General features: G+C 47.6%; 1 protein-coding gene across 1 annotated transcript in view; it reads right to left on the bottom strand.

The window, feature by feature from the left end:
- SCN1B (sodium voltage-gated channel beta subunit 1) overlaps positions 1–25,167 on the bottom strand; it is a 76,814-nt gene that overhangs the window by 27,139 nt on the left and 24,508 nt on the right. The window contains exon 2 of the mRNA XM_068241927.1: positions 5,622–5,788. Within this exon, the coding sequence (XP_068098028.1) occupies positions 5,622–5,788 (167 nt within the window). The remainder of the gene's footprint in view (positions 1–5,621; positions 5,789–25,167) is intronic.

The raw sequence follows: 25,167 nt of genomic DNA, 5'->3' as shown, positions 1-25,167 counted from the left end.
TTATTATTATTTTTCAGTCCCCTGTCCTCCAATAAGACACCATCGGGTGGCAGCATTGCACCACTTACATTAGGATCAAGTAGTTCCTACAAGAACAATGTTCCCGTTTAGCTCCTAGTTCCCTTTTGCCTGTTTAGTTTTCCTTTTTAATCTCCCCCCAATTGCCCTTATGTCCATGTGGACATACATCTGCTCAATAATTATATATTACGCATATGCGCATCCCTATATGAATGAAGGCGACATCATGGCCGCATCCGCCCATACCTCCATGGTTACTGCAGGGCCTCGTTTGGGCGGATGCGACGTCATTTCCGCGGTAGCCAGACCTGACGCGTACATGCCCTGTATTGCTCTGAGCGCCCCCTTGTAAGGCAGTGCTACCGGAAGTCGTCCGTGCAGGACGTACCCGACAGGCACTTCCGCCTATCGTCCCCGCTTGGCGCCAGGAATATCATTTAAATTAGACCCCGCTCACAGCGGACCTCTACAGAGGCGCTCTTACCTGGATATGACCTACTGATGGTAAGCTATAGTTTTCATGCCACATATACATTTGAAAGTTTTCTTTTTTGCATATGGACATTGGTTGCGAGTCCCTTTTCTCCTCTTATACACTAGATGGACTGTTTTATCAAGATATTTATTATTCATCATTGTTTACATAGATGCATTAGCACTTTATTGATTTATGCAGCTAGGGAACTGTCAATTAAGTCAGATCTTTTTCTCTTTTTGTCCACCAAACTGCTTCTCTCTTTTTTTGTCTATCAAACTGCTTCTTTTTATGTTTTATTATTACTATTATTGTATACATGGATGTATTGCTTTTTGTTGTCTTTTAAGATTGATTAAGCAAAAAACTTTTAATCATGTCCAACGTTTAAAACATATAACATGTATTGTGTTTATACTGTGGATTGTCCTCTGGCTCAGTCCCCCTGTTTGTTTTGTCCCCTTGTTTTTTCCCCAGTTTTTCTCCGTTTTGATTGCCTGATGAAGCGGGAGTTTTGCCCGTGAAACGCGTTGCATAACCTGGAGAATCCCCAATAAACAATACTGTTGTTTGTATACAGCTCATTGGCTGGTCTTTGCTTAAGGGAGGTGAATCCACCCACGTCCCTCCGTTTTTAAAAAACGTTTTCCAAACGGAATTTTTTTACACTTTCTGGCGCCTCTGTTGTCTGACGATTACATTGAATAGTCCACCCTGGGTGGAGGGGTGCATCCCCATCTCTTTCTTTCCTGTCTACAGAGAGCGACATTTTGTACCTGAGTGGGGTCAGGTTATAATTCTCCCCACCTGCCGTTCTAGTGGTTGCCTGTGTGGTAACCCAATTTTGTGAGTATATTAATTATTGATTACTTATATTTTCGATTATTCTAACATACTACACCATATCGGGCTCTCGGTCTCATTTGTCTTTTCATAAGCTGGATCTCAGGAAAGCTTCCAGGCAGCTGCAATGGTTGGCACATGGGCAGTGGATAGTAGTGGTGGGACCACCATCTGCTTGCTGGATCTCAGGGAAGCTTCCAGGCAGCTGCAATGTTTGGCACACAGGCAGTGGATAGCGGTGGGACCACAATCTGTCAGCTGGATCTCAGGGAAGCTTCCAGGCAGCTGCAATGTTTGGCACATGGGCAGTGGATAGTGGTGGGTCCATCATCTGCTAGCTTGATCTCAGGGAAGCTTCCAGGCTGCTGCAATGTTTGGCACATGGGCAGTGGATAGCGGTGGGACCACCATCTGCCAGCTGGATCTCAGGGAAGCTTCCAGGCTGCTGTAATGTTTGGCACATGGGCAGTGGATAGCGGTGGGACCACCATCTGCCAGCTGGATCTCAGGGAAGCTTCTAGGCTGCTGCAATATTTGGCACATGGACAATGGATAGCAGCAGGTCCGCCATCTGCTGACTGGATCTCAGGGAAGCTTCCAGGCAGCTGCAATGTTTGGCACATGGACAGTGGATAGCGGTGGGCCCAGCATCCGCCAGCTAGATCTCAAGGAAGCTTCCAGGCAGCTACAATGTTTGGCATATGGGCAGTGGATAGGGGTGGGTCAACCATTTGCCAGATGGATCTCAGGGAAGCTTCTAGGCAGCTGCAATGTTTGGCACAGTGGGAACACTTAAGGAAGCTTCCAGGCAGCTACAATGTTTGGTACATGGACAGTGGATAGCGGTGGGCCCAGCATCCGCCAGCTAGATCTCAAGGAAGCTTCCAGGCAGCTACAATGTTTGGCACATGGGCAGTGGATAGCAGTGGGTCCACCAGCTGGATCTCAAGGAAGCTTCCAGGCAGCTACAATGTTTGGCACATGGGCAGTGGATAGCAGTGGGTCCACCAGCTGGATCTCAGCTTCCAGGCAGCTACAATGTTTGGCATATGGGCAGTGGATAGGGGTGGGTCAACCATTTGCCAGATGGATCTCAGGGAAGCTTCTAGGCAGCTGCAATGTTTGGCACAGTGGGACCACTTAAGGAAGCTTCCAGGCAGCTACAATGTTTGGTACATGAACAGTGGATAGGGGTGGGTCCACCAGCTGGATCTCAAGGAAGCTTCCAGGCAGCTACAATGTTTGACACATGGGCAGTGGTTAGGGGTCTGTCAGCTGGATTTAAGGTAAGCTTCCAGGCAATCCAGTAGCCATAACTAAGGATAGTCTTGTGGTTGCATATACTATCATTCATTTATTCTAGTCACTTAATGTACCCAAACCGCAGCAGACTGGTGGTTTGAGCTGTGTGGCAACTTTGCAGAACAGTATGGCCATGTCTGTGCAGTAACACAGAGCCAGTAATATGGGTACGGCCATACTTGCGCAGGTTCAGTACAGCCACAGTACAGCCGTGCTTGTATATGCCGGGAAGCACGCCACCCAAAATACCACAAGTAATTTAACCTATTTGCAGTTTTTGGTACTAAGAATTAACAATGGTGAATGAAATGCAAATATTTCTAAGTGGAGGTTAATTTCATGTTAATTTTATGCAAATGTAGGCAACTTGAAATGGACCAATCAAAATGCAGTGCTGGATGCATTTGACAGGTCCATTTTAGAGCCAAATAAATTTGCATAATGTTGCTGACACCGGCCAATACTGCTGACAGGTGTACTCTCTTTCAGTCCAAGTGATCAAAGGTGACCAATCATAGCCACCTGTGTACATTATAGGTCAGGTCCTATGGACGTAGTGTATCTGTAATTGATTACCTGTACAAACCTTCAGTGTGTTTTGTTTGATTAAACGATACCCGAACTGACATGTGACATGATGAGATAGACATGTATACAGTGGGTTGCAAAAGTATTCGGCCCCCTTGAAGTTTTCCACATTTTGTCATATTACTGCCACAAACATGAATCAATTTTATTGGAATTCCACGTGAAAGACCAATACAAAGTGGTGTACACGTGAGAAGTGGAACGAAAATCATACATGATTCCAAACATTTTTTACAAATAAATAACTGCAAAGTGGTGTGTGCATAATTATTCGGCCCCCTTTGATCTGAGTGCAGTCAGTTGCCTATAGACATTGCCTGATAAGTGCTAATGACTAAATAGAGTGTACCTGTGTGTAATCTAATGTCAGTACAAATACAGCTGCTCTGTGAGGGCCTCAGAGGTTGTCTAAGAGAATATTGGGAGCAACAACACCGTGAAGTCCAAAGAACACACAAGGCATGTCAGGGATCAAGTTATTGAGAAATTTAAAGCAGGCTTAGGCTACAAAAAGATTTCCAAAGCCTTGAACATCCCACGGAGCACTGTTCAAGCGATCATTCAGAAATGGAAGGAGTATGGCACAGCTGTAAACCTACCAAGACAAGGCCATCCACCTAAACTCACAGGCCGAACAAGGAGAGCGCTGATCAGAAATGCAGTCAAGAGGCCCATGGTGACTCTGGACAAGCTGCAGAGATCTACAGCTCAGGTGGGAGACTCTGTCCATAGGACAACTATTAGTCATGCACTGTACAAAGTTGGCCTTTATGGAAGAGTGGCAAGAAGAAAGGCATTGTTAACAGAAAGCATAAGAAGTCCCGTTTGCAGTTTGCCACAAGCCATGTTGGGGACACAGCAACCATGTGGAAGAAGGTGCTCTGGTCAGATGAAACTTTTTGGCCAAAATGCAAAACGCTATGTATGGCGGAAAACTAACACTGCACATCACTCAGAACACACCATCCCCACTGTCAAATAGGGTGGTGGCAGCATCATGCTCGGGGGGTGCATCTCTTCAGCAGGGACAGGGAAGCTGGTCAGAGTTGATGGGAAGATGGATGGAGCCAAATACAGGGCAAACTTGGAAGAAAACCTCTTGGAGACTGCAAAAGACTTGAGACTGGGGCGGAGGTTCACCTTCCAGCAGGACAACGACCCTAAACATAAAGCCAGGGCAACAATGGAATGGTTTAAAGAGAACCCGAGGTGGGATTTTATTATGTTACTGGGGCACAGAGGCTGGTTGTGCACACTATCACCAGCCTCTGTTGCCCCATGGTGTTCCTCAAAGACCCCCCTGCGTGCCGCTATACCCCGGCAAGATGTTCACAAACGCTGTCCATCTAATCTGACTGGGCTGGAGCTGTTTTGCAAAGAAGAATGGGCAAGGATTTCAGTCTCTAGATGTGCAAAGCTGGTAGAGACATACCCTAAAAGACTGGCAGCTGTAATTGCAGCAAAATGTGGTTCTACAAAGTATTGACTCAGGGGGCTGAATAATTACGCACACCCCACTTTGCAGTTATTTATTTGTAAAAAATGTTTGGCATGATGTTTGATTTTCGATCCACTTCTCACATGTGAACCACTTTGTATTGGTCTTTCACATTGAATTCCAATAAAATTGATGCATGTTTGTGGCAGTAATGTGACAAAATGTAGAAAACTTCAAGGGGGTCGAATACTCTTGCAACACACTGTATATACAGTGCCTAGCACACTAATAACTATGCTGTGTTGCCTTTTTTCTTTCTCTGCCTGAAAGAGTTAAATATCAGGTATGTAAATGGCTGACTCAGTCCTGACTCAGACAGGAAGTGACTACAGTGTGACCCTCACTGATAAGAAATTCCCCTTTTTTACCTCTTTCTTGCTCTCAGAAGCCATTTTCTGCTAGGAAAATGTTTTATAATTGGAATTTCTTATCAGTGAGAGTCACACTGTAGTCACTTCCTGTCTGAGTCAGGACTGAGTCAGCCACTTGCATACCTGATATTTAACTCTTTCAGGCAGAGAAACAAAAAAAGGGAAAACAGCATAGTTATTTGTGTGCTAGGCATTGTACATACACATGTCTTTCTCATGTCACATGTCAGTTCGGGTATCCTTTAATGTTCCTGACATCACAGTAAAGGTGGCTAACATTACGATTCTTTGGACGGTCGACACTCCGATTGGATTGTAATATCGATTGCATCAATCATTTTTCAGATAGATTCCATTTATCCACTACTGTCAGTGGGCCTGAACGATCGTTTCTGATCAATCAATCGTCCTAAGAATCGTACTGTTAATGACCATCTTAACCATGATAGAGAGAGTGGCTATTCACTGTGGAGTTATCTTATCTTTATCACACAGCAGTTAAGCAAGAACGGCTTTTACGTACATGGTCAAAGTTTCCGTGCTCTTCTCTCTTGAAGAACCACTCAGTGAATGTTTTGGCTGTCGTCTCGCCTCTTTTCTTGCAGGAAATACAACGGATCTTGAACTCATGACCGACCACAGCTTCCGTCTCTGACTCCACCTCTACGCAGCCTGACCAGCAGGAGGGCACTAGAAGACAAGAGAGTATTACAGAAATGACAAAAAGGCCTTAAAGTGAACTAGAGATGAAGCACCCCCATGTATTTTACCATATATATCAGTGGGAACATTAGAGAAAACACCTGCCCTGCTCTCTGTTTCAGCCTTCACTGCTCAGCCTGCTTGTTATCAGCCCTGATAAAGCCCCCGACTGAGCTTTCAATCTGGCTTGCTCAGGAATCATTATAGCTGAGTCTGTCTTCTCTGATGTCTTTTCAAGCCCAAGCCTGCCCCCTTGTGGCTCTGCTTTCCTGTTCTGTATATTCACAGCACCACAGAGAGCTGTGATGAGATGGGAGGAGCTGCTGGTGCAGAGGAAGGAGCTATGCATGTGTCTGCTGATGTAAGGGTATATTGAAAAATGTTTTTTTTATGTATAGAGGTTTTTAGAAATGGTGATTTCATTTTGCACACAGCCCACTAAATAATATGCTTTTCTGAAGAACATTTTTGCATGGAGTTTTAGTAAAAAAAACCATAAAAAACGGCACACTAGAGCAGCGAAAATACCAGGTATAGTATTTATTTTGTCAAATCTATTTATTTTGCACCAAAGCATTCATCTCTGGTTTCCTTTAATTACTGCTGATGGTAAACTCGAAGTGAAATGCCTATAGAAGTTGCCATCTTTATTCACTTTCAAGCATTTCAGTTGCCCGGCTACAATAGCGTGCCTATACCCCGGTTCCCACCCTCAATTTTGAACGGCCAATCACTGACTAATGTTCCCACCTCCATGCAATATGAGTGTTCACTTACACAATCTATTCCTAGTATTCAGAATCTGTTGGCCATCATACTACATGGAGGTGGTAAAATTGGTGAGTGACCATAATGATGCATTAACATATCTAATTTTGATTGGCCAAATTTAACTCCTCCATCTTGTCCAACAGACTTTGAGCATAACTCCAAACTTTTTGAGATTAGAAAGAGGGACACTAAAGCCACGCCCCTGCCACGCCCCTAGTCACACATACCATAAAGACTTCATAAGAAAAATATGTTATAATTCAAACCACACTGGTCCTTTCTATCCTGCTTCATTTTACTTCATATTAACATTTTATAATTAGTAATATATCAATTTAAAGGATGGAAATATAGTTTAGAGTCAAACACATTTTTTAGTAGAGAAATATATATATATATATATATATATATATATATATATATATATATATATATATATTTACATAGAAAGAGGAACAAAGTCCTGAAAGAGGGACAAATGAGGAGGAAAGAGGGACAGGGCTCCCAAAGAGGGACTGTCCCTCCAAAAAAGGGACAGTTGGGGGCTATGCTTTTAATACTACAACAGTACAGATTGTGTAGATAAGCTGTCATACTACCTGGAAGTGGTAAAATTGTGTACGCACCCTAAGGTGTATCCGCTTTATGAGGATCCTGCTCCTCTTCCCCCTTTTCTATACGGGATCTGCCATCCACCCCAGGAGAGTCTGCAGCTGTGCTGCATTTTTACTTTCCTGGAAAATAGGCCTGAACGATTTTAGGAAAAGATTGAATTGAACGATTTCCGTCACAAATCGTAATTTTGATTCGATTCACGATTTTCTTCAAATCAAGCTGTATCACTAATTTCACAATGGGCACAGTAACATTTGCAAACATGCACTGACAGAAAATGACATCCTACTATCAAACTGACAGTATGATGTCATTTTCTGTCATGTTTGTAAATGTTACTGCATTATATGAATTTATCAAAACAATTATACCTTAGGATTGGCACCTTTTGCGAATATTCACTGTGCCCCACTGCAGCAGACAACAGCTATGCAGAATAGATTGCAATGTCACAAATTCACTGCGCCCCACTGCAGCAGACAACAGCTATGCAGAATAGATTGCAATGTCACAAATTCACTGCGCCCCACTGCAGCAGACAACAGCTATGCAGAATAGATTGCAATGTCACAAATTCACTGCGCCCCACTGCAGCAGACAACAGCTATGCAGAATAGATTGCAATGTCACAAATTCACTGCTCCCCACTGCAGCAGACAACAGCTATGCAGAATAGATTGCAATGTCACAAATTCACTGCGCCCCACTGCAGCAGACAACAGCTATGCAGAATAGATTGCAATGCCACAAATTCACTGCGCCCCACTGCAGCAGACAACAGCTATGCAGAATAGATTGCAATGCCACAAATTCACTGCGCCCCACTGCAGCAGACAACAGCTATGCAGAATAGATTGCAATGCCACAAATTCACTGCGCCCCACTGCAGCAGACAACAGCTATGCAGAATAGATTGCAATGCCACAAATTCACTGCGCCCCACTGCAGCAGACAACAGCTATGCAGAATAGATTGCAATGCCACAAATTCACTGCGCCCCACTGCAGCAGACAACAGCTATGCAGAATAGATTGCAATGCCACAAATTCACTGCGCCCACTGCAGCAGACAACAGCTATGCAGAATAGATTGCAATGTCACAAATTCACTGCGCCCCACTGCAGCAGACAACAGCTATGCAGAATAGATTGCAATGCCACAAATTCACTGCGCCCCACTGCAGCAGACAACAGCTATGCAGAATAGATTGCAATGCCACAAATTCACACCGCCCCACTGCAGACAACAGCTATGCAGAATGCAGAATAGGTTGCCACAGTCAGTCACACCACAACACAGTCATCAGCATTATCACACTGTGTAAAGGAGGTGGAAGCAGTATAAACTGTGATTGACAGGCATGCGGGCGTAGTCTGCCGCCCGTGATACAATTGATTGACAGGCGTGCGGGCGTAGTCTGCCGCCTGTGATACAATTGATTGACAGGCGTGCAGGCGTAGTTTGCCGCCTGTGATACAATTGATTGACAGGCGTGTGGGCGGAGTCTGACGCCCGCCTAGCTAGTGATGTGGACATGCGAGATTGAGAGCTGAGGTGCTGGGCGGAGTGAGCTGCCGCAAAAGCGAGAGCCTGTGGGCGGAGTCTGCTGCCCGCTCAGCTGATAGGCTGCAGTGTACACTAGGGGGAAATTGGGGGGAGAGTAAGAGCCGCCTCCATCGCCGTGAGTAACACCCGCTGAGCCGCCGCTGCACGGAGCGGCAAGCTGTGCACAGCGGGAAAGGGGACTGCTATACTGTCTGCAGAGGGAGATCTGTCTGCAGATCGCGATTTCGATCCCGAAACAGTTTATCTTTCAGGCCTACTGGCAAACTACGGCAATGCATGCTGGAGATGAAGTTTGTGGATACGAGTACAGGGAGATGCCAAGATGGCCAAGATACGTCAGATACCATTTTCATAATTTACTGGCATGAGCATATGAAGTATTCACAGGAAAGCAGAATTTGTTTTAAAAGCTTTGGTGATTGTTAAGATATCTACACATACCAGCTACCTAATCTGGTGATTGGATCAGACAAAAATCTCATGTCTACAAGTCCTCTGCCAGGACATCTGCCCAGTGGTTTCTGGAGAGTGTTATCTGGTCGTTTATGGTAAAATAATGCTGGTGGTGTCTGTGAACAGTCCCCCATCCCCCCCCCCCCCCCCCCCATTCCTAAAGGTGCGTACACACATGCGACTATAGTCATTTGAAATGATCGTTCCCTGATCATTTCAAACGATGGTCGTTTAAAAAAAAAAGCAGCCAACGACCATTAAATCTAACGACGGACGAGCTAGATTGTTAAAAATGAATGATCTAGTTTGGCGGATTATTTCCAACGACAATCGTTTGCAAAAGTAGTACATCGTTGGAAAACGGTCGTTCGTACTAGGCTTGACATGCGCATTTCGCTATTTCTCCATGGAACTTTTCATTTTTATGCGCAAGCGCAATAGTTGCTTTACGTGATGTAACTTTCATTCTAACGATCAGATCGTTACACACCTTTAAAAGCTAACTTTACTTAGGTCGTTCTTTCGTCAATTGAAAGTTCGTTCGTCGTTCACAACGAACAACCGTTGTAGTATCTGTGTACGTGGCTTAACCCATAATAGAAATGAGCCAATCCTATTATCCCTCTGGGGACTTTTAAAAAAGGCAGCTGGAAAATTCTGGCATCTCAGTGAAGCTCTTTTTTAAATTTCTTTTATTATTTAGGTTTCTTTTTATTATTTATATTAAAGAACTTGAATACAGTTACTTAAAAATGTTCATCTTGATTAGAAATGACAGTTACATTAGAGCTGTATGTTACTTAACAGGGCAAGAACTGCTGAAGGGCTGAACTTTCTTGAAGATGATGCCGTGACGGACCGATAGTGGAATTATTACTTATGGGTCACATCGTCAGAGGGGTTGCACAATAGCTGCCGGAGGGCTGCATCCGGGGGTGTGGAAGGGAGAAGAAAAAGTGGAGATTTGGCAGAGGATGGGGAGGACAGAGCACGAGACTGTAGAGAGACAGCAGAACGCAAGACTGTAGAGAGACAGCAGAGGGCAGCGTGGATAGAGCAGGAGATGGTGGTGAGGACACGGCACAAGACTGTAGAGAGACAGCAGAGGGCAGCGTGGATAGAGCAGGAGATGGTGGTGAGAGGGCAGAGGGTGGTGGGGACACAGCACAAAACTGTAGAGAGACAGCAGAGGGCAGCGTGGATAGAGCAGGAGATGGTGGTGAGAGGGCAGAGGGTGGTGGGGACACAGCACAAAACTGTAGAGAGACAGCAGAGGGCAATGTGGATAGAGCAGGAGATGGTGGTGAGAGGGCAGAGGGTGGTGGGGACACAGCACAAGACTGTAGAGAGACAGCAGAGGGCAGCGTGGATAGAGCAGGAGATGGTGGTGAGAGGGCAGAGGGTGGTGAGGACACAGCACAAGACTGTAGAAAGACAGCAGAGGGCAGCGGGGATAGAGCAGGAGATGGTGGTGAGAGGGCAGAGAGTGGTGAGGACACAGCACAAGACTGTAGAGAGACAGCAGAGGGCAGCGTGGATAGAGCAGGAGATGGTGGTGAGAGGGCAGAGGGTGGTGAGGACACAGCACAAGACTGTAGAGAGACAGTAGAGGGCAGCGTGGATAGAGCAGGAGTTGGTGGTGAGAGGGTGGTGGGGACACAGCACAAGACTGTAGAGAGACAGCAGAGGGCAGCGTGGATAGAGCAGGAGATGGTGGTGAGAGGGCAGAGGGTATTGAGGACAGCACCAGACTGTAGAGAGACAGCAGAGGGCAGCGTGGATAGAGCAGGAGTTGGTGGTGAGAGGGCAGAGGGTGGTGAGGACACAGCACAAGTCTGTAGAGAGACAGCTGAGGGCAGTGTGGATAGAGCAGGAGTTGGTGGTGAGAGGGCAAAGGGTGGTGAGGACACAGCACAAGACTGTAGAGAGACAGCAGAGGGCAGCGTGGATAGAGCAGGAGATGGTGGTGAGAGGGCAGAGGGTGGTGAGGACACAGCACAAGACTGTAGAGAGACAGCAGAGGGTAGCTGGATAGAGCAGGAGATGGTGGTGAGAGGGTGGTGAGGACACAGCACAAGACTGTAGAGAGACAGCAGAGGGTAGCTGGATAGAGCAGGAGATGGTGGTGAGAGAGCAGAGGGTGGTGAGGACACAGCACAAGACTGTAGAGAGACAGCAGAGGGCAGCGTGGATAGAGCAGGAGTTGGTGGTGAGAGGGCAGAGGGTGGTGAGGACACAGCACAAGACTGTAGAGAGACAGCAGAGGGTAGCTGGATAGAGCAGGAGATGGTGGTGAGAGGGTGGTGAGGACACAGCACAAGACTGTAGAGAGACAGCAGAGGGTAGCTGGATAGAGCAGGAGATGGTGGTGAGAGGGTGGTGAGGACAGCACAAGACTGTAGAGAGACAGCAGAGGGTAGCTGGATAGAGCAGGAGATGGTGGTGAGAGAGCAGAGGGTGGTGAGGACACAGCACAAGACTGTAAAGAGACAGCAGAGGGCAGCGTGGATACAGCCAGAGATGGTGGTGAGGACGCCGCAGCAGGAGGTGGCAGAGAGTAGTATAGACAGCAGCAGGTGGTGGAGAGATGACTCAGGGTACTGTAGACAGAGTAGAGAGCGGGCAGAAGACAGTGTGGACAGAGCAGCAGGTGGTGGTGATAGGGTGACAGAGGGTAATGTAAACAGAGCAGTTGGAGAAGACTACAGAAGGCAGACCAACCTGTGGCCGGGGCAGCAGATATGAAGAGATGGCAGAGGGCAGATATACACAGAGTACCAGACTAAAGTAGACAGAGGGTGCCAAGCAGTAAATATACTGGACTTCCTCTTTCACTGTAACAGGCATGAACTGAACATAAGCTGATAAGGGAAACATTTGTATCTCTAGGTCTATTTCTAAGGGCCCATTCACACTTGAAAGAGCAAAACGCCGGCGATTTTTGCCGGCGTTTTGCGGGAGTGATTTTTCCACGATTTCACGCAGAAAAAAAATCACTAGACAGTGCAGCGATTTCTCTGCAATCGCGTTTAGTACTTCTATAGCACTGAAACGCAATCGCCGGGAAATCGCCTGAAAAAGGTGCAGGCTAAGGGTTTGCGTTTCACGATTTTGGGTGATTTGCGGCGATTAGCGCAAATCTCCCAAGTAAGCACGGGCCCATAGGGTTTTATTACACTAGCGCTTTCAAAAGCGCTAGTGTTTGAGCGTTTTGCCAACATCGCCGGCAAAATGCTCAATTGTGAATGGGGCCTTAATAGCATTTTTTTTTTTTAAGCTAAAACAGATAGAGATTTAAACTTTTATTGTCTCACACCAGTAGTTGAGTAGTTAGTCGAGGATAGTATCCTTTATGAAGGCAACAGAGAAGAAAAAAAGACTTTTGGGTCCTTTTTATGGTGATCCACTACACCCAGTTATAGACTTTGTATAAATAGAAAGGACCGTAGAAAAGATCATCAAAAATTCGTGCAAAGTCTTTGTAGTACAAAAATATCAAAAATATTTATTGGCACAAAATACAAGGGATTCCATAAAAAATATATCTCTGTAAGAGGTTCCTTGCAGATATATAGGTATTTTCAATACAGGAGTAAGACAACAGCAAAAGCTTTTATATAGACTTAATGCAGTAGTAATGAGGCAGCGACAGACTCGTTTCGGGCACACAAGGCCCTTCGTCAGGCCAAATGCATAGAGTACTGTCTGTTAATCCTGTAGACACTGCATGGTAGGAAAATCAGAGAATAGGGATAAACATCTGCACCAACCAGATGTAAATCGCACAATCCTAATGGCTGTAAAGGAGTCCAGCTGCTATGATAGGAGTGTTCCTACCATGCAGTGTCCACAGGATTAACAGACAGTACTCTATGCATTTGGCCTGACGAAGGGCCATGTGTGCCCGAAACAAGCGTGTCGCTGCCTCATTACTACTGCATTAAAGGAGAACTGTAGTGAGAGGGATATGGAGGCTGCCATATTTATTTCCTTTTAAGCAATACCAGTTGCCTGGCAGCCCTGATGGTCTATTTGCCTAAAGAAGTGGCTGAATCACACCAGGAACCAGCATGCAGCTAATCTTGTCATATCTGTCTAAATTTGTCAGAAACACCTGATCTGCTGCATGCTTGTTCAGGGCCTATGGCTGAAAGTATTAGAGGCACAGGATTAGCTGAATAGCCAGGCAACTGGTATTGCTTAAAAGGAAATAAATATGGCAGCCTCCATATACCTCTCACTACAGTTCTCCTTTAAGTCTATAGAAAAGCTTTTGCTGTTGTCTTACTCCTGTATTGAACATACCTATATATCTGCAAGGAACCTCTTACAGATATATCTTTTTTATGGAATCCCTTGTATTTTGTGTCAATAAAGATTTTTGATATTTTTGTACTACAAAGACTTTGCACGAATTTTTGATGATCTTTTCTACGGCCCTTTCTGTTTATACAAAGTCACACCAGTAGTTGGGCAAGTGTGATCCAAAGTGGCAGATCAAAAATAACGTTGCCAGTGAAGTCGATGGACAATCTTAAAGCGGACCTGAACTCAGAACTTTCTCTCAGCTCTAAAAGATACACAACAGCATAATAACCTTTAGGCTGGTTTCACAGTGGGACGTTACAGGCGCACGTTAGAGCAGCCTGTAAAGCAGCCCACCGCACAGTAATGAAAAATCAATGGGGCTGTTCACAGTGCGGACGTTGCGTTACATTGTAACGCTGCGTCACAAGACAACGTACTGCATGCAGTACTTTGGACGCGGCTGAGCCGCGTTAGACTGCTTGCACATGCTCAGTAATGTGGGGGAGGAGCGGAGAGCGGCCAGGCACATGGCTAATTAATATGCACTGCACGTTATGACGTGCAGTGTTTACTTCCTGGAGCGGCCGCTCTGTGCGGCGATTGGCCGGCGGGACCACGTGATGCCGCATGCGCACAAGAGTGCGCATCATGGCATCACTGACGCCAGAGTGAGCTGCACAACGCGGCTCACTCTGACATCCAGATCCAGCACCACCAGGCGTTCCGTTAGGGGGGCGTTATGCGACCTTAACGCCCCCTCTAACGCAACGTCCTGGTGTGAAATTAGCCTTAAAGAAAAACACTTATTTGTTACAGCTGATACAAATCCTGCAATAAATCTGAACTGTTTCTACTTCCTGCTTTAATGGAGGCAGACATATTGTTAACATCCTGTGCTTTCAAATGAGCTTATCTGCTATCTCTGCCATGGCGGTCATGTAACCCAGTGAAGAGATCAAATTACAACTTGTGATTAGACACAGATAAAAGGGAATTAGGCAAGCTAAACTCTCTAAATACACACATGGTGCATTTCTCTTTTATGTTCCTTCAGTCCTGTGCTAGAATTCAGGTCCACTTTAAACAAATCTCCTGAATTGAACAAAAATCCAGCGTGTGGCTGATGTCACCTAAGAAGCCCATGTCAGTAGCGCTCCAGCAGTCAGTCAGCAGTGCAATAATCATGCCCCAGTGTGTTGTGAGAAGGAGCTGAATACAGAGGCAGCATCTCCAGCCTCAGGAAACACTTCCACACCAACCAGCCTTTAATGGAGTTCTTCTTGGCTGAGAACCTGTCCAGGGCTTTTGTTAATGGAACGGCTTCTCTTAACCCTTGAGTAGCAGCAGTGTGTGCGGGGAGGAGAGGCAGCGTCTGGACACGGCCCAGGATTCAGCTGGCTAAATCACCACTAGCATCTACAACAGCTGCCCAACATTCCCTGAATACGATGCAACTGCAGAGCTCTAAAGAAAAAGCCTTGTACACGAGCCAGGATGTTATCGGCAAAGGTGGCAAGTCGGCATCTAGCATATGTACATGTGTCCAGGGCTGCTCAAATCCGGAACCAGGAGACATCCGGATAGAACTATACGAATATCTCCCAGTTACCTGTGCGGGCTGGGCGAGGGGATCAATCTTACACTATGTGCAGCACAAGGAATACAACTCACTTCTCCAGGGACTGTAACCCACCTTCATCTTCTCCCCCTCAGCGCTCTGTCTCTGTGGTACGAACACCATCTGTCATCATGTGACAAACGGCTCTCAGACCATAGAGACGTAGCACCCAGTAGGAGAGGATGAAGACGGTTGGGTGTGTCTGGACCCTGGAGTGGTGAGTTGTTCAGTTCACCCATCCACTACGTACTCTGCACACAGTTCCGCCAGCCCAGTTTCTGGCGCGGGGTTTTTGCTTTGTGTACTTTTAATTATCCCTCGAGCCCCACTCGGTATTATGATCCGGCATGCTAGATCTTTAACCAGCGCTCCGAGTCCATTGTTCTCCTTTCCCCGCATGCATGAACCAATTTGTTGTTTTCAGCGCCAGCATCCCTCCTCCTATCGCCATGGTCACAAAACACAAAACACGTCACTCAGCAGCAGTGGGGCCCCACAGAGGCACCTGCAGGATTGCAAGTAGAAGAAGGAGGGTGCAGGCAGAAGGACATAACCGCTAGGGAGCTGGGGACGCGCGGTGCAGCCAAATAAAAAATTACCAGCGCAATCACCTTCCTTGACTCCTGCTGTGCTGCCTGCCTTTGACATCAAGTCATCATCACCACCACGTGATGACATCTGGTTTCCTGTAGCGGTACTGCAGGCTGTCAGTGCGCGGCGCCCATGGAGGAGTCGGCTTTCCGGGCTCTCTTTGCCCTTGTGTTTTCCTGGTCCCTGCTTTTTCCTGGATGAGCGGCTGGTCACTAGTAAGTAGGCAGATCTACTTGTGACCTGTGGCTGTGTGACTGTCCCTAAAAAGTAGGGGTTCGCAAGTCCACGTGGGTGGGGGGAAAGGGGGCGCAATTTTTACACCCTCACCCTGGGTGCAATTTAGCCTAGAAACTACCCAGGCAAACTGCATGCATAAAGTGCCTAAAGACTGAGGAACTGCATGCATAAAGACTGAGGAACGATCCAATCACATTATTAGGTTGTCCGAGAGACAGGAGTGAATTCTTCGTAGATCGGTCGGAAACAACTAATACTGTAAATTACAGTTTTATCGGTGCCAATCGGACGTTTCAGTAAAAACGACTGATTATATACATGTTGTACTGTGTGTATGTGAGAACCGTAAATCCAACTTGAGGGTGTAAAGGACTTTTGGGCCTCTGGGTTCTGGATACCTGAAGGTCTTGTTGCAGCTGCACAACACCCACCACAATCTTAGATCATAACGATCTAATAACTTGGTCACCCCCAGAGTCGACCTGAAAACCTTTGTAGACAGAGCCTTCTGTCATGCTGCCCCTACACTATGGAACTCCCTGCCACACCTAATCGGGACAGCTCCATCCCTGGAAGCATTTGGGTGCAGACCAAAGGCCACCTGTTTAGTCTGGCATTTTTGAACAGATTTAGCTATGCGCTTTGAGCCCTATGGGAGAATAGTGCTTTACAAATGTTATTGTATTGTGTTGTTTGATGGTCTCAAAATTAAAACATCACATAAAACACCTGCTTCACTGCACCACTCTGAATGGCTGTCACTGAAGGCTAATGGGGGCTCTGATGTAGGGATCTATATCAGAGGGCCGGATGGTAAGGGTGCCCATACATTATTCGATTTTGCGGGCCAATTGACCTTTCGATCAATTTCCAGGAAAAATCACTTTGAAAGGATCAATTGGAAATTCTGGAAGATCTTGGGCGCAGCAGTAACAGCATTTGATATCGCGATGACCGGCGGACCGCCAGCCATTGTCTCCTGAAGTGTAGGTGTGTGTCCACATTCCCCCATCACAGTGTCTAGTAGATTATATTGGTAGCTCTGGGCCCCAGTGCTAGTTTTACATTGAGCGTCCTCGAGCGCTCTATACATAACAATTGACAACAGAGAGGTGTATGCAAGGGAGGGGATAGCTGCAGTGTCAGAGAGGTGTAAGCAGGGGAGGGGACAGCTGCAGTGTCAAAGATGTGAGCAGGGGAGGGGACAGCTGCAGTGTCAGAGAGGTGAAAGCAGGGGAGGGGACAGCTTCAGTGTCAGAGAGGTGTAAGCAGGGGAGGGGACAGCTTCAGTGTCAGAGAGGTGTAAGCAGAGGAGGGGACGGCTTCAGTGTCAGAGAGGTGTAAGCAGGGGAGGGGACAGCTGCAGTGTCAGAGAGGTGTAAGCAGGGGAGGGGACAGCTGCAGTGTCAGAGAGGTATAAGCAGGGGAGAGGACAGCTGCAGTGTCAGAGAGGTGTAAGCAGGGGAGGGGACAGCTGCAGTGTCAGAGGTTTAAGCAGGGGAGTGGACAGCTGCGATGTCAAAGAGGTGTAAGCAGGGGAGAGTACCGCTGCAGTATCAGAGATGTAAGCAGGGGAGGGGACAGCTGCAGTGTCAGAGAGGTGTAATCAGGGGAGGGGACAGCTGCAGTGTCAGAGAGGTGTAAGCAGGGGAGAGGACAGCTGCAGTATCAGAGAGATGTAAGCAGGGGAGGGGACAGCTGCAATGTCAGAGAGGTGTAAGCAGGGGAGAGGACAGCTGCAGTATCAGAGAGGTATAAGCAGGGGAGGGGAAAGCTGCAGTGTCAGAGAGGTGTAATCAGGGGAGGGGACAGCTGCAGTGTCAGAGAGGTGTAAGCAGGGGAGAGGACAGCTGCAGTATCAGAGAGATGTAAGCAGGGGAGGGGACAGCTGCAATGTCAGAGAGGTGTAAGCAGGGGAGAGGACAGCTGCAGTATCAGAGAGGTATAAGCAGGGGAGGGGACAGCTGCAATGTCAGAGAGGTGTAAGCAGAGGAGAGGACAGCTGCAGTGTCAGAGAGGTGTAAGCAGGGGAGGGGACAGCTGCAGTGTCAGAGAGGTATAAGCAGGGGAGGGGACAGCTTCAGTGTCAGAGAGGTGTAAGCAGGGAAGGGTACAGCTGCAGTGTCCGAGGTGTAAGCAGGGGAGGGGGCAGCTGTAGTGTCAGAGAGGTGTAAGCAGGGGAGGGGGCAGCTGTAGTGTCAGAGAGGTGTATACAGGGAAGGGGACAGCTGCAGTGTCAGTGAGGTGTATACAGGGGAGGGGACAGCTGCAGTGTCCGAGAGGTGTAAGCAGGAGAGGAGAACAGGCTATTAATGGTTACAACTAATCAAAGCCCATATAGAGGTGATCACTACCAGCTTAGCTCCAACAAAGAGCTAATAAAGAGTTGAAGGAGTGTCCCTATTGGGCCCCTCTAGTCTAGGGGCCCTGGTGCAGTTGCTACCTCTGCATCCCCTATTGCTATGACACTGCCGGTGTGCAGTTTTGAAGGCTCACCTGTCTGGTGGTGCAAATCCCTGCCTTTTTTGTTGTCTCCACAAGTGCCTGTACCATGCGTCACATGTGCGTGTAGCTAAGTCACTGCATGCGCCGGTGTCATGTGGTACAGGGGCTCGCTGTGACACCAGACACCTCCTGTGGCCAATACTCACATACACAAGGTTGTTTCCTTGTAGAACTGATTTCTTCAGATCGACTAACAGCGTTAAATAATGGAATTTGTTAACATGAGCCTCATGTGACATTTGTGACAGGTCCTCATTATTAAATCTCTTCATTAGAATGTGACAGCACTCTATTTTTAGAAGCTGTTAACGTGTAATTTCATGAAACTCTCACAGTTCCATGATAGAGGGAAAACGATCCTTGTATGGAGAAGCTAATTCCCACGGGATGCTTTATATATATATGTGTACGGTAAGGTCTATACGAGGATTCCAGTAAGGAGCGCTCATGATTGATCGATGAGATAGCTTGACAGGTCTTCACGCATGACCAGCTGAGGGCTCACATTGCCGGTAAGCCTCCCTCCCCTGGGAAACATTGCAGGGATACGACAAGGAGAAGAATATGGGTGCGGCCATCTTTACTTCCTTCATGCAGTCCTACTGTACTATCCCTCTATCCCTCTAACCTACAAATCGCAGTTATCTACCGCCCTCCAGGCCCTGCTTCTGTTTTTGTAGATCATTTCTCTGCCTGGCTCCTCCAGCTCTTGTCCTCTGAAATCCCGACTGTTATCATGTGTGATTTTAACATTCCTATTGATACCAATATTTCTGTGTCCACCAAACTCCTGTAACTGACCTCCTCCTATGGCCTGTCTCAGTGATCCTCTGCTTCTAGTCACACTGATGGCTATACGCTCGACCTCGTATTCACTCGTCTCTGTTCTGTCACTGACTTTACGAATGATCCACTACCACTCTCTGACCATAACCTACAAAACTTCTCTCTCTCTCCTCCTCTTTTCCTACTACCCTGGCACAAGCACGCTCACATACTCGCAGAAACTATCGCAATCTAGACATGCATTCTGTCTCTGATGCCCTGGCACCTCTCCTCACACAATCCTTCACTGACCCAGACTCAGCAGCTACACACTACCACAACTCCATTACAAAAGTCATAGGTGACTTTGCACCTCTTACCAATATCCGCCCTCACTGTGTCAGTCGCCAACCCTGGCTGACCAAAGCTACTAAACAGTTGAAATGGTGCTTTAGAGTAGCTGAACTGCGTTGGAGAAAAAGCAACACAAGTGAGGACTTCATTTCATACAAAAAAAAAAGCCTGCAACAACTTCAGAAATGCCCTCTCTGTGGCAAAACAGTCCGATTTCTCATTCCTAATAGCCTCCCACCTCCACAATCCAAAGCGCTTGTTCATTACTTTCAACTCCCTTCTCTGCCCCCCTCCTCCTCCTCCTTCTTCATGCTTATCAGCTGAAGGCAACATAACATGCAACATAATACTGATAAAATTGACAAAATCTGAAGAGTTTTTTTTCCATGCAGGGGTAGGCGGGTCAATTGCCTGGCACGGCACATGATGGATCGGCGTGGAGCAAGTGGGTTGTGTAGGAGACAATCCACCAGTCTGATCTGTCCGCTGTACTCACACTAGTCCACTATGTTTAACATAGGTATCCGTGGTTCCGTTTTTGTCCAGGGCAAACAAACGGAGCCATGTATACGGTTTTGAAACAAGTGTGAACCGACCCTAATTCCATGGTATTGAGATCAGCGTAATAGGCAATAAAAGTAGTTTGTCACCCACTAGGGGTGATGGCCCATTATCCCTTGCAGGGTGCTCTGGAAAGGCAGATCGGAACGATTTACATCTCATTAGCCATTCCTCATCATATCGAGAAGAGGATCAGCTTGTCTCTAGCATTTTAGTGAAAGCTGCAATACAACCCTCCTAGCAGCAGAGGGTGCTATGGGATAAACTGTTCCTCTTCCACAACTGCAGGTTTTTGCACATCCCAGTGACAATATGCTGTACAAATGTCTGGTAATGTATTGGGGTAGGAAGGGGAAGATCAGATCTCTTCAGAGAAGCAAAACCAATAATGTATTAGATTTACATGATCAATATTTGTGGGTGATTTACATCGTTACATTATATAATATGTACAATTAACCATTAAAGGACACCTGAACTGAGTCTGATAGGGACATTGAGGCTTTTATTATTATTTATATAGCACTGACATCTTCCACAGCACATTACAGAGTACATAGTCATGTCACTGACTGTTCTCAGAGGAGCTCACACTCTAATCCTACCATAGTCATAGTCTAATGTCCTACCATATTATTATTATGTATTTATATAGCACTGTCATCTTCTGCAGCACATTACAGAGTACACAGCCATGTCACTGACTGTCTTCAGAGGAGCTCACAATCTAATCCTACCATAGTCATAGTCTAATGTCCTACCATATTATTATTATGTATTTATATAGCACTGACATCTCCTGCAGCACATTACAGAGTACATAGTCATGTCACTGACTGTCCTCAGAGGAGCTCACAATCTAATCCTACCATAGTCATAGTCTAATGTCCTACCATATTATTATTATGTATTTATATAGCACTGACATCTCCTGCAGCACATTACAGAGTACATAGTCATGTCACTGACTGTCCTCAGAGGAGCTCACAATCTAATCCTACCATAGTCATAGTCTAATGTCCTACCATATTAATATTATGTATTTATATAGCACTGACATCTTCTGCAGCACATTACAGAGTACATAGTCATGTCACAGACTGTCCTCAAAGGAGCTCACACTCTAATCCTATCATAGTCATAGTCTAATGTCCTACCATATTACTATTATGTATTTATATAGCACTGACATCTTCTGCAGCACATTACAGAGTACATAGTCTTGTCACTGACTGTCCTCAGAGGAGCTCACACTCTAATCCGACCATAGTCATAGTCTAATGTCCTACCATATTATTATTATGTGTTTATATAGCACTGATATCTTCTGCAGCACATTACAGAGTACATAGTCATGTCACTGACTGTCCTCAGAGGAGCTCACAATCTAATCCCCCCCTATAGCTATACTACCGCTTACTATTAATGCAAAATATGCGTTTTTTTATCTGCGCCGCCGTCACAGAGTTCAGCCTGACAGGGGTGACATTAGCACAGTAATCCCTGACAGAGCCTCCGAAAGCAAATCAATCAGCTAATGATTCCGCTATTATGCATGCCACACGCCGTATATTAACCCCGCAATTATCATCCTGACATGAGAGGGGCCCCTGTTGTTTTCTGCTGCCGTCAGCCTTTCAAAGGAAACACAAAAGGCTTATTTAATAAGGCAATGATGCTGCGAGAAGGAAAGAATATTGACGGGAAGTGAAAGGCTAAGGTAGAGCTCCGGGCATAGGCCCCAATACACTGATATGCAGAATGCCCACATGTGACCGACTAAGGCAGAGCTCCGGGCATAGGCCCCAATACACTGATATGCACAATGCCCACATGTGACCGGCTAAGGCAGAGCTCCGGACATAGGCCCCAATACACTGATATGCACAATGCCCACATGTGACCGACTAAGGCAGAGCTCCGGGCATAGGCCGCAATACACTGATATGCACAATGCCCACATGTGACCGACTAAGGCAGAGCTCCGGGCATAGGCCCCAATACACTGATATGCAGAATGCCCACATGTGACCGACTAAGGCAGAGCTCCGGGCATAGGCCGCAATACACTGATATGCAGAATGCCCACATGTGACCGGCTATGGCAGAGCTCCGGGCATAGGCCACAATACACTGATACGCACAATGCCCACATGTGACCGACTAAGGCAGAGCTCCGGGCATAGGCCGCAATTCACTGATATACAGAATGCCCACATGTGACCGGCTAAGGCAGAGCTCCGGGCATAGGCCCCAATACACTGATATGCACAATGCCCACATGTGACCGGCTAAGGTAGAGCTCCGGACATAGGCCGCAATACACTGATATGCACAATGCCCGCATGTGACCGACTAAGGCAGAGCTCCGGACATAGGCCGCAATACACTGATATGCACAATGCCCACATGTGACCGGCTATGGCAGAGCTCCGGGCATAGGCCACAATACACTGATACGCACAATGCCCACATGTGACCGACTAAGGCAGAGCTCCGGGCATAGGCCGCAATTCACTGATATACAGAATGCCCACATGTGACCGGCTAAGGCAGAGCTCCGGGCATAGGCCGCAATACACTGATATGCACAATGCCCACATGTGACCGGCTATGGCAGAGCTCCGGGCATAGGCCGCAATACACCATCTGATATGCAGAATGCCCACATGTGACTGGCTAAGGCAGAGCTCCGGGCATAGGCCGCAATACACTGATATGCACAATGCCCACATGTGACCGGCTATGGCAGAGCTCCGGGCATAGGCCACAATACACTGATATGCACAATGCCCACATGTGACCGACTAAGGCAGAGCTCCGGGCACAGGCCGCAATTCACTGATATACAGAATGCCCACATGTGACCGGCTAAGGCAGAGCTCCGGACATAGGCCCCAATACACTGATATGCACAATGCCCACATGTGACCGACTAAGGCAGAGCTCCGGGCATAGGCCGCAATACACTGATATGCACAATGCCCACATGTGACCGGCTATGGCAGAGCTCCGGGCATAGGCCACAATACACTGATATGCACAATGCCCACATGTGACCGACTAAGGCAGAGCTCCGGGCACAGGCCGCAATTCACTGATATACAGAATGCCCACATGTGACCGGCTAAGGCAGAGCTCCGGACATAGGCCCCAATACACTGATATGCACAATGCCCACATGTGACCGACTAAGGCAGAGCTCCGGGCATAGGCCGCAATTCACTGATATACAGAATGCCCACATGTGACCGGCTAAGGCAGAGCTCCGGGCATAGGCCACAATACACTGATACGCACAATGCCCACATGTGACCGACTAAGGCAGAGCTCCGGGCATAGGCCGCAATACACTGATATGCACAATGCCCACATGTGACCGGCTATGGCAGAGCTCCGGGCATAGGCCGCAATACACCATCTGATATGCAGAATGCCCACATGTGACCGGCTATGGCAGAGCTCCGGGCATAGGCCGCAATACACTGATACGCACAATGCCCACATGTGACCGACTAAGGCAGAGCTCCGGGCATAGGCCGCAATACACTGATATGCACAATGCCCACATGTGACCGGCTAAGGCAGAGCTCCGGGCATAGGCCACAATACACTGATACGCACAATGCCCACATGTGACCGACTAAGGCAGAGCTCCGGGCATAGGCCCCAATACACTGATACGCAGAATGCCCACATGTGACCGAATAAGGCAGAGCTCCGGGCACAGGCCGCAATACACTGATATGCACAATGCCCACATGTGACTGACTAAGGTAGAGCTCCAGGCATAGGCCGCAATACACTGATATGCACAATGCCCACATGTGACCGGCTAAGGCAGAGCTCCGGGCATAGGCCCCAATACACTGATATGCAGAATGCCCACATGTGACCGGCTAAGGCAGAGCTCCGGGCATAGGCCACAATACACTGATATGCACAATGCCCACATGTGACCGGCTAAGGCAGAGCTCCGGGCATAGGCCACAATACACTGATATGCACAATGCCCACATGTGACCGGCTAAGGTAGAGCTCCGGACATAGGCCGCAATACACTGATATGCACAATGCCCACATGTGACCGGCTAAGGCAGAGCTCCGGGCATAGGCCCCAATACACTGATATGCACAATGCCCACATGTGACCGACTAAGGCAGAGCTCCGGGCATAGGCCCCAATACACTGATATGCACAATGCCCACATGTGACCGGCTAAGGCAGAGCTCCGGGCATAGGCCGCAATACACTGATATGCACAATGCCCACATGTGACCGGCTAAGGTAGAGCTCCGGGCATAGGCCCCAATACACTGATATGCACAATGCCCACATGTGACCGGCTAAGGCAGAGCTCCGGGCATAGGCCCCAATACACTGATATGCACAATGCCCACATGTGACCGACTAAGGCAGAGCTCCGGGCATAGGCCACAATACACTGATATGCACAATGCCCACATGTGACCGGCTAAGGCAGAGCTCCGGGCATAGGCCCCAATACACTGATATGCACAATGCCCACATGTGACCGACTAAGGCAGAGCTCCGGGCATAGGCCCCAATACACTGATATGCACAATGCCCACATGTGACCGACTAAGGCAGAGCTCCGGGCATAGGCCGCAATTCACTGATATACAGAATGCCCACATGTGACCGGCTAAGGCAGAGCTCCGGGCATAGGCCGCAATACACTGATATGCACAATGCCCACATGTGACCGACTAAGGCAGAGCTCCGGGCACAGGCCGCAATTCACTGATATACAGAATGCCCACATGTGACCGGCTAAGGCAGAGCTCCGGGCATAGGCCGCAATACACCATCTGATATGCAGAACCCCCACATGTGACCGGCTAAGGCAGAGCTCCGGGCATAGGCCGCAATACACTGATATACAGAATGCCCACATGTGACCGGCTAAGGCAGAGCTCCGGGAATAGGCCGCAGTACACCATCTGATATGCAGAACGCCCACATGTGACCGGCTAAGGCACAGCTCCGGGCACAGGCCGC

This window comes from Hyperolius riggenbachi, chromosome 6, assembly GCF_040937935.1.
Source record: "Hyperolius riggenbachi isolate aHypRig1 chromosome 6, aHypRig1.pri, whole genome shotgun sequence".
Lineage (NCBI taxonomy): Eukaryota > Metazoa > Chordata > Amphibia > Anura > Hyperoliidae > Hyperolius > Hyperolius riggenbachi.
This window is presented reverse-complemented; position numbering and strand designations above follow the sequence as displayed.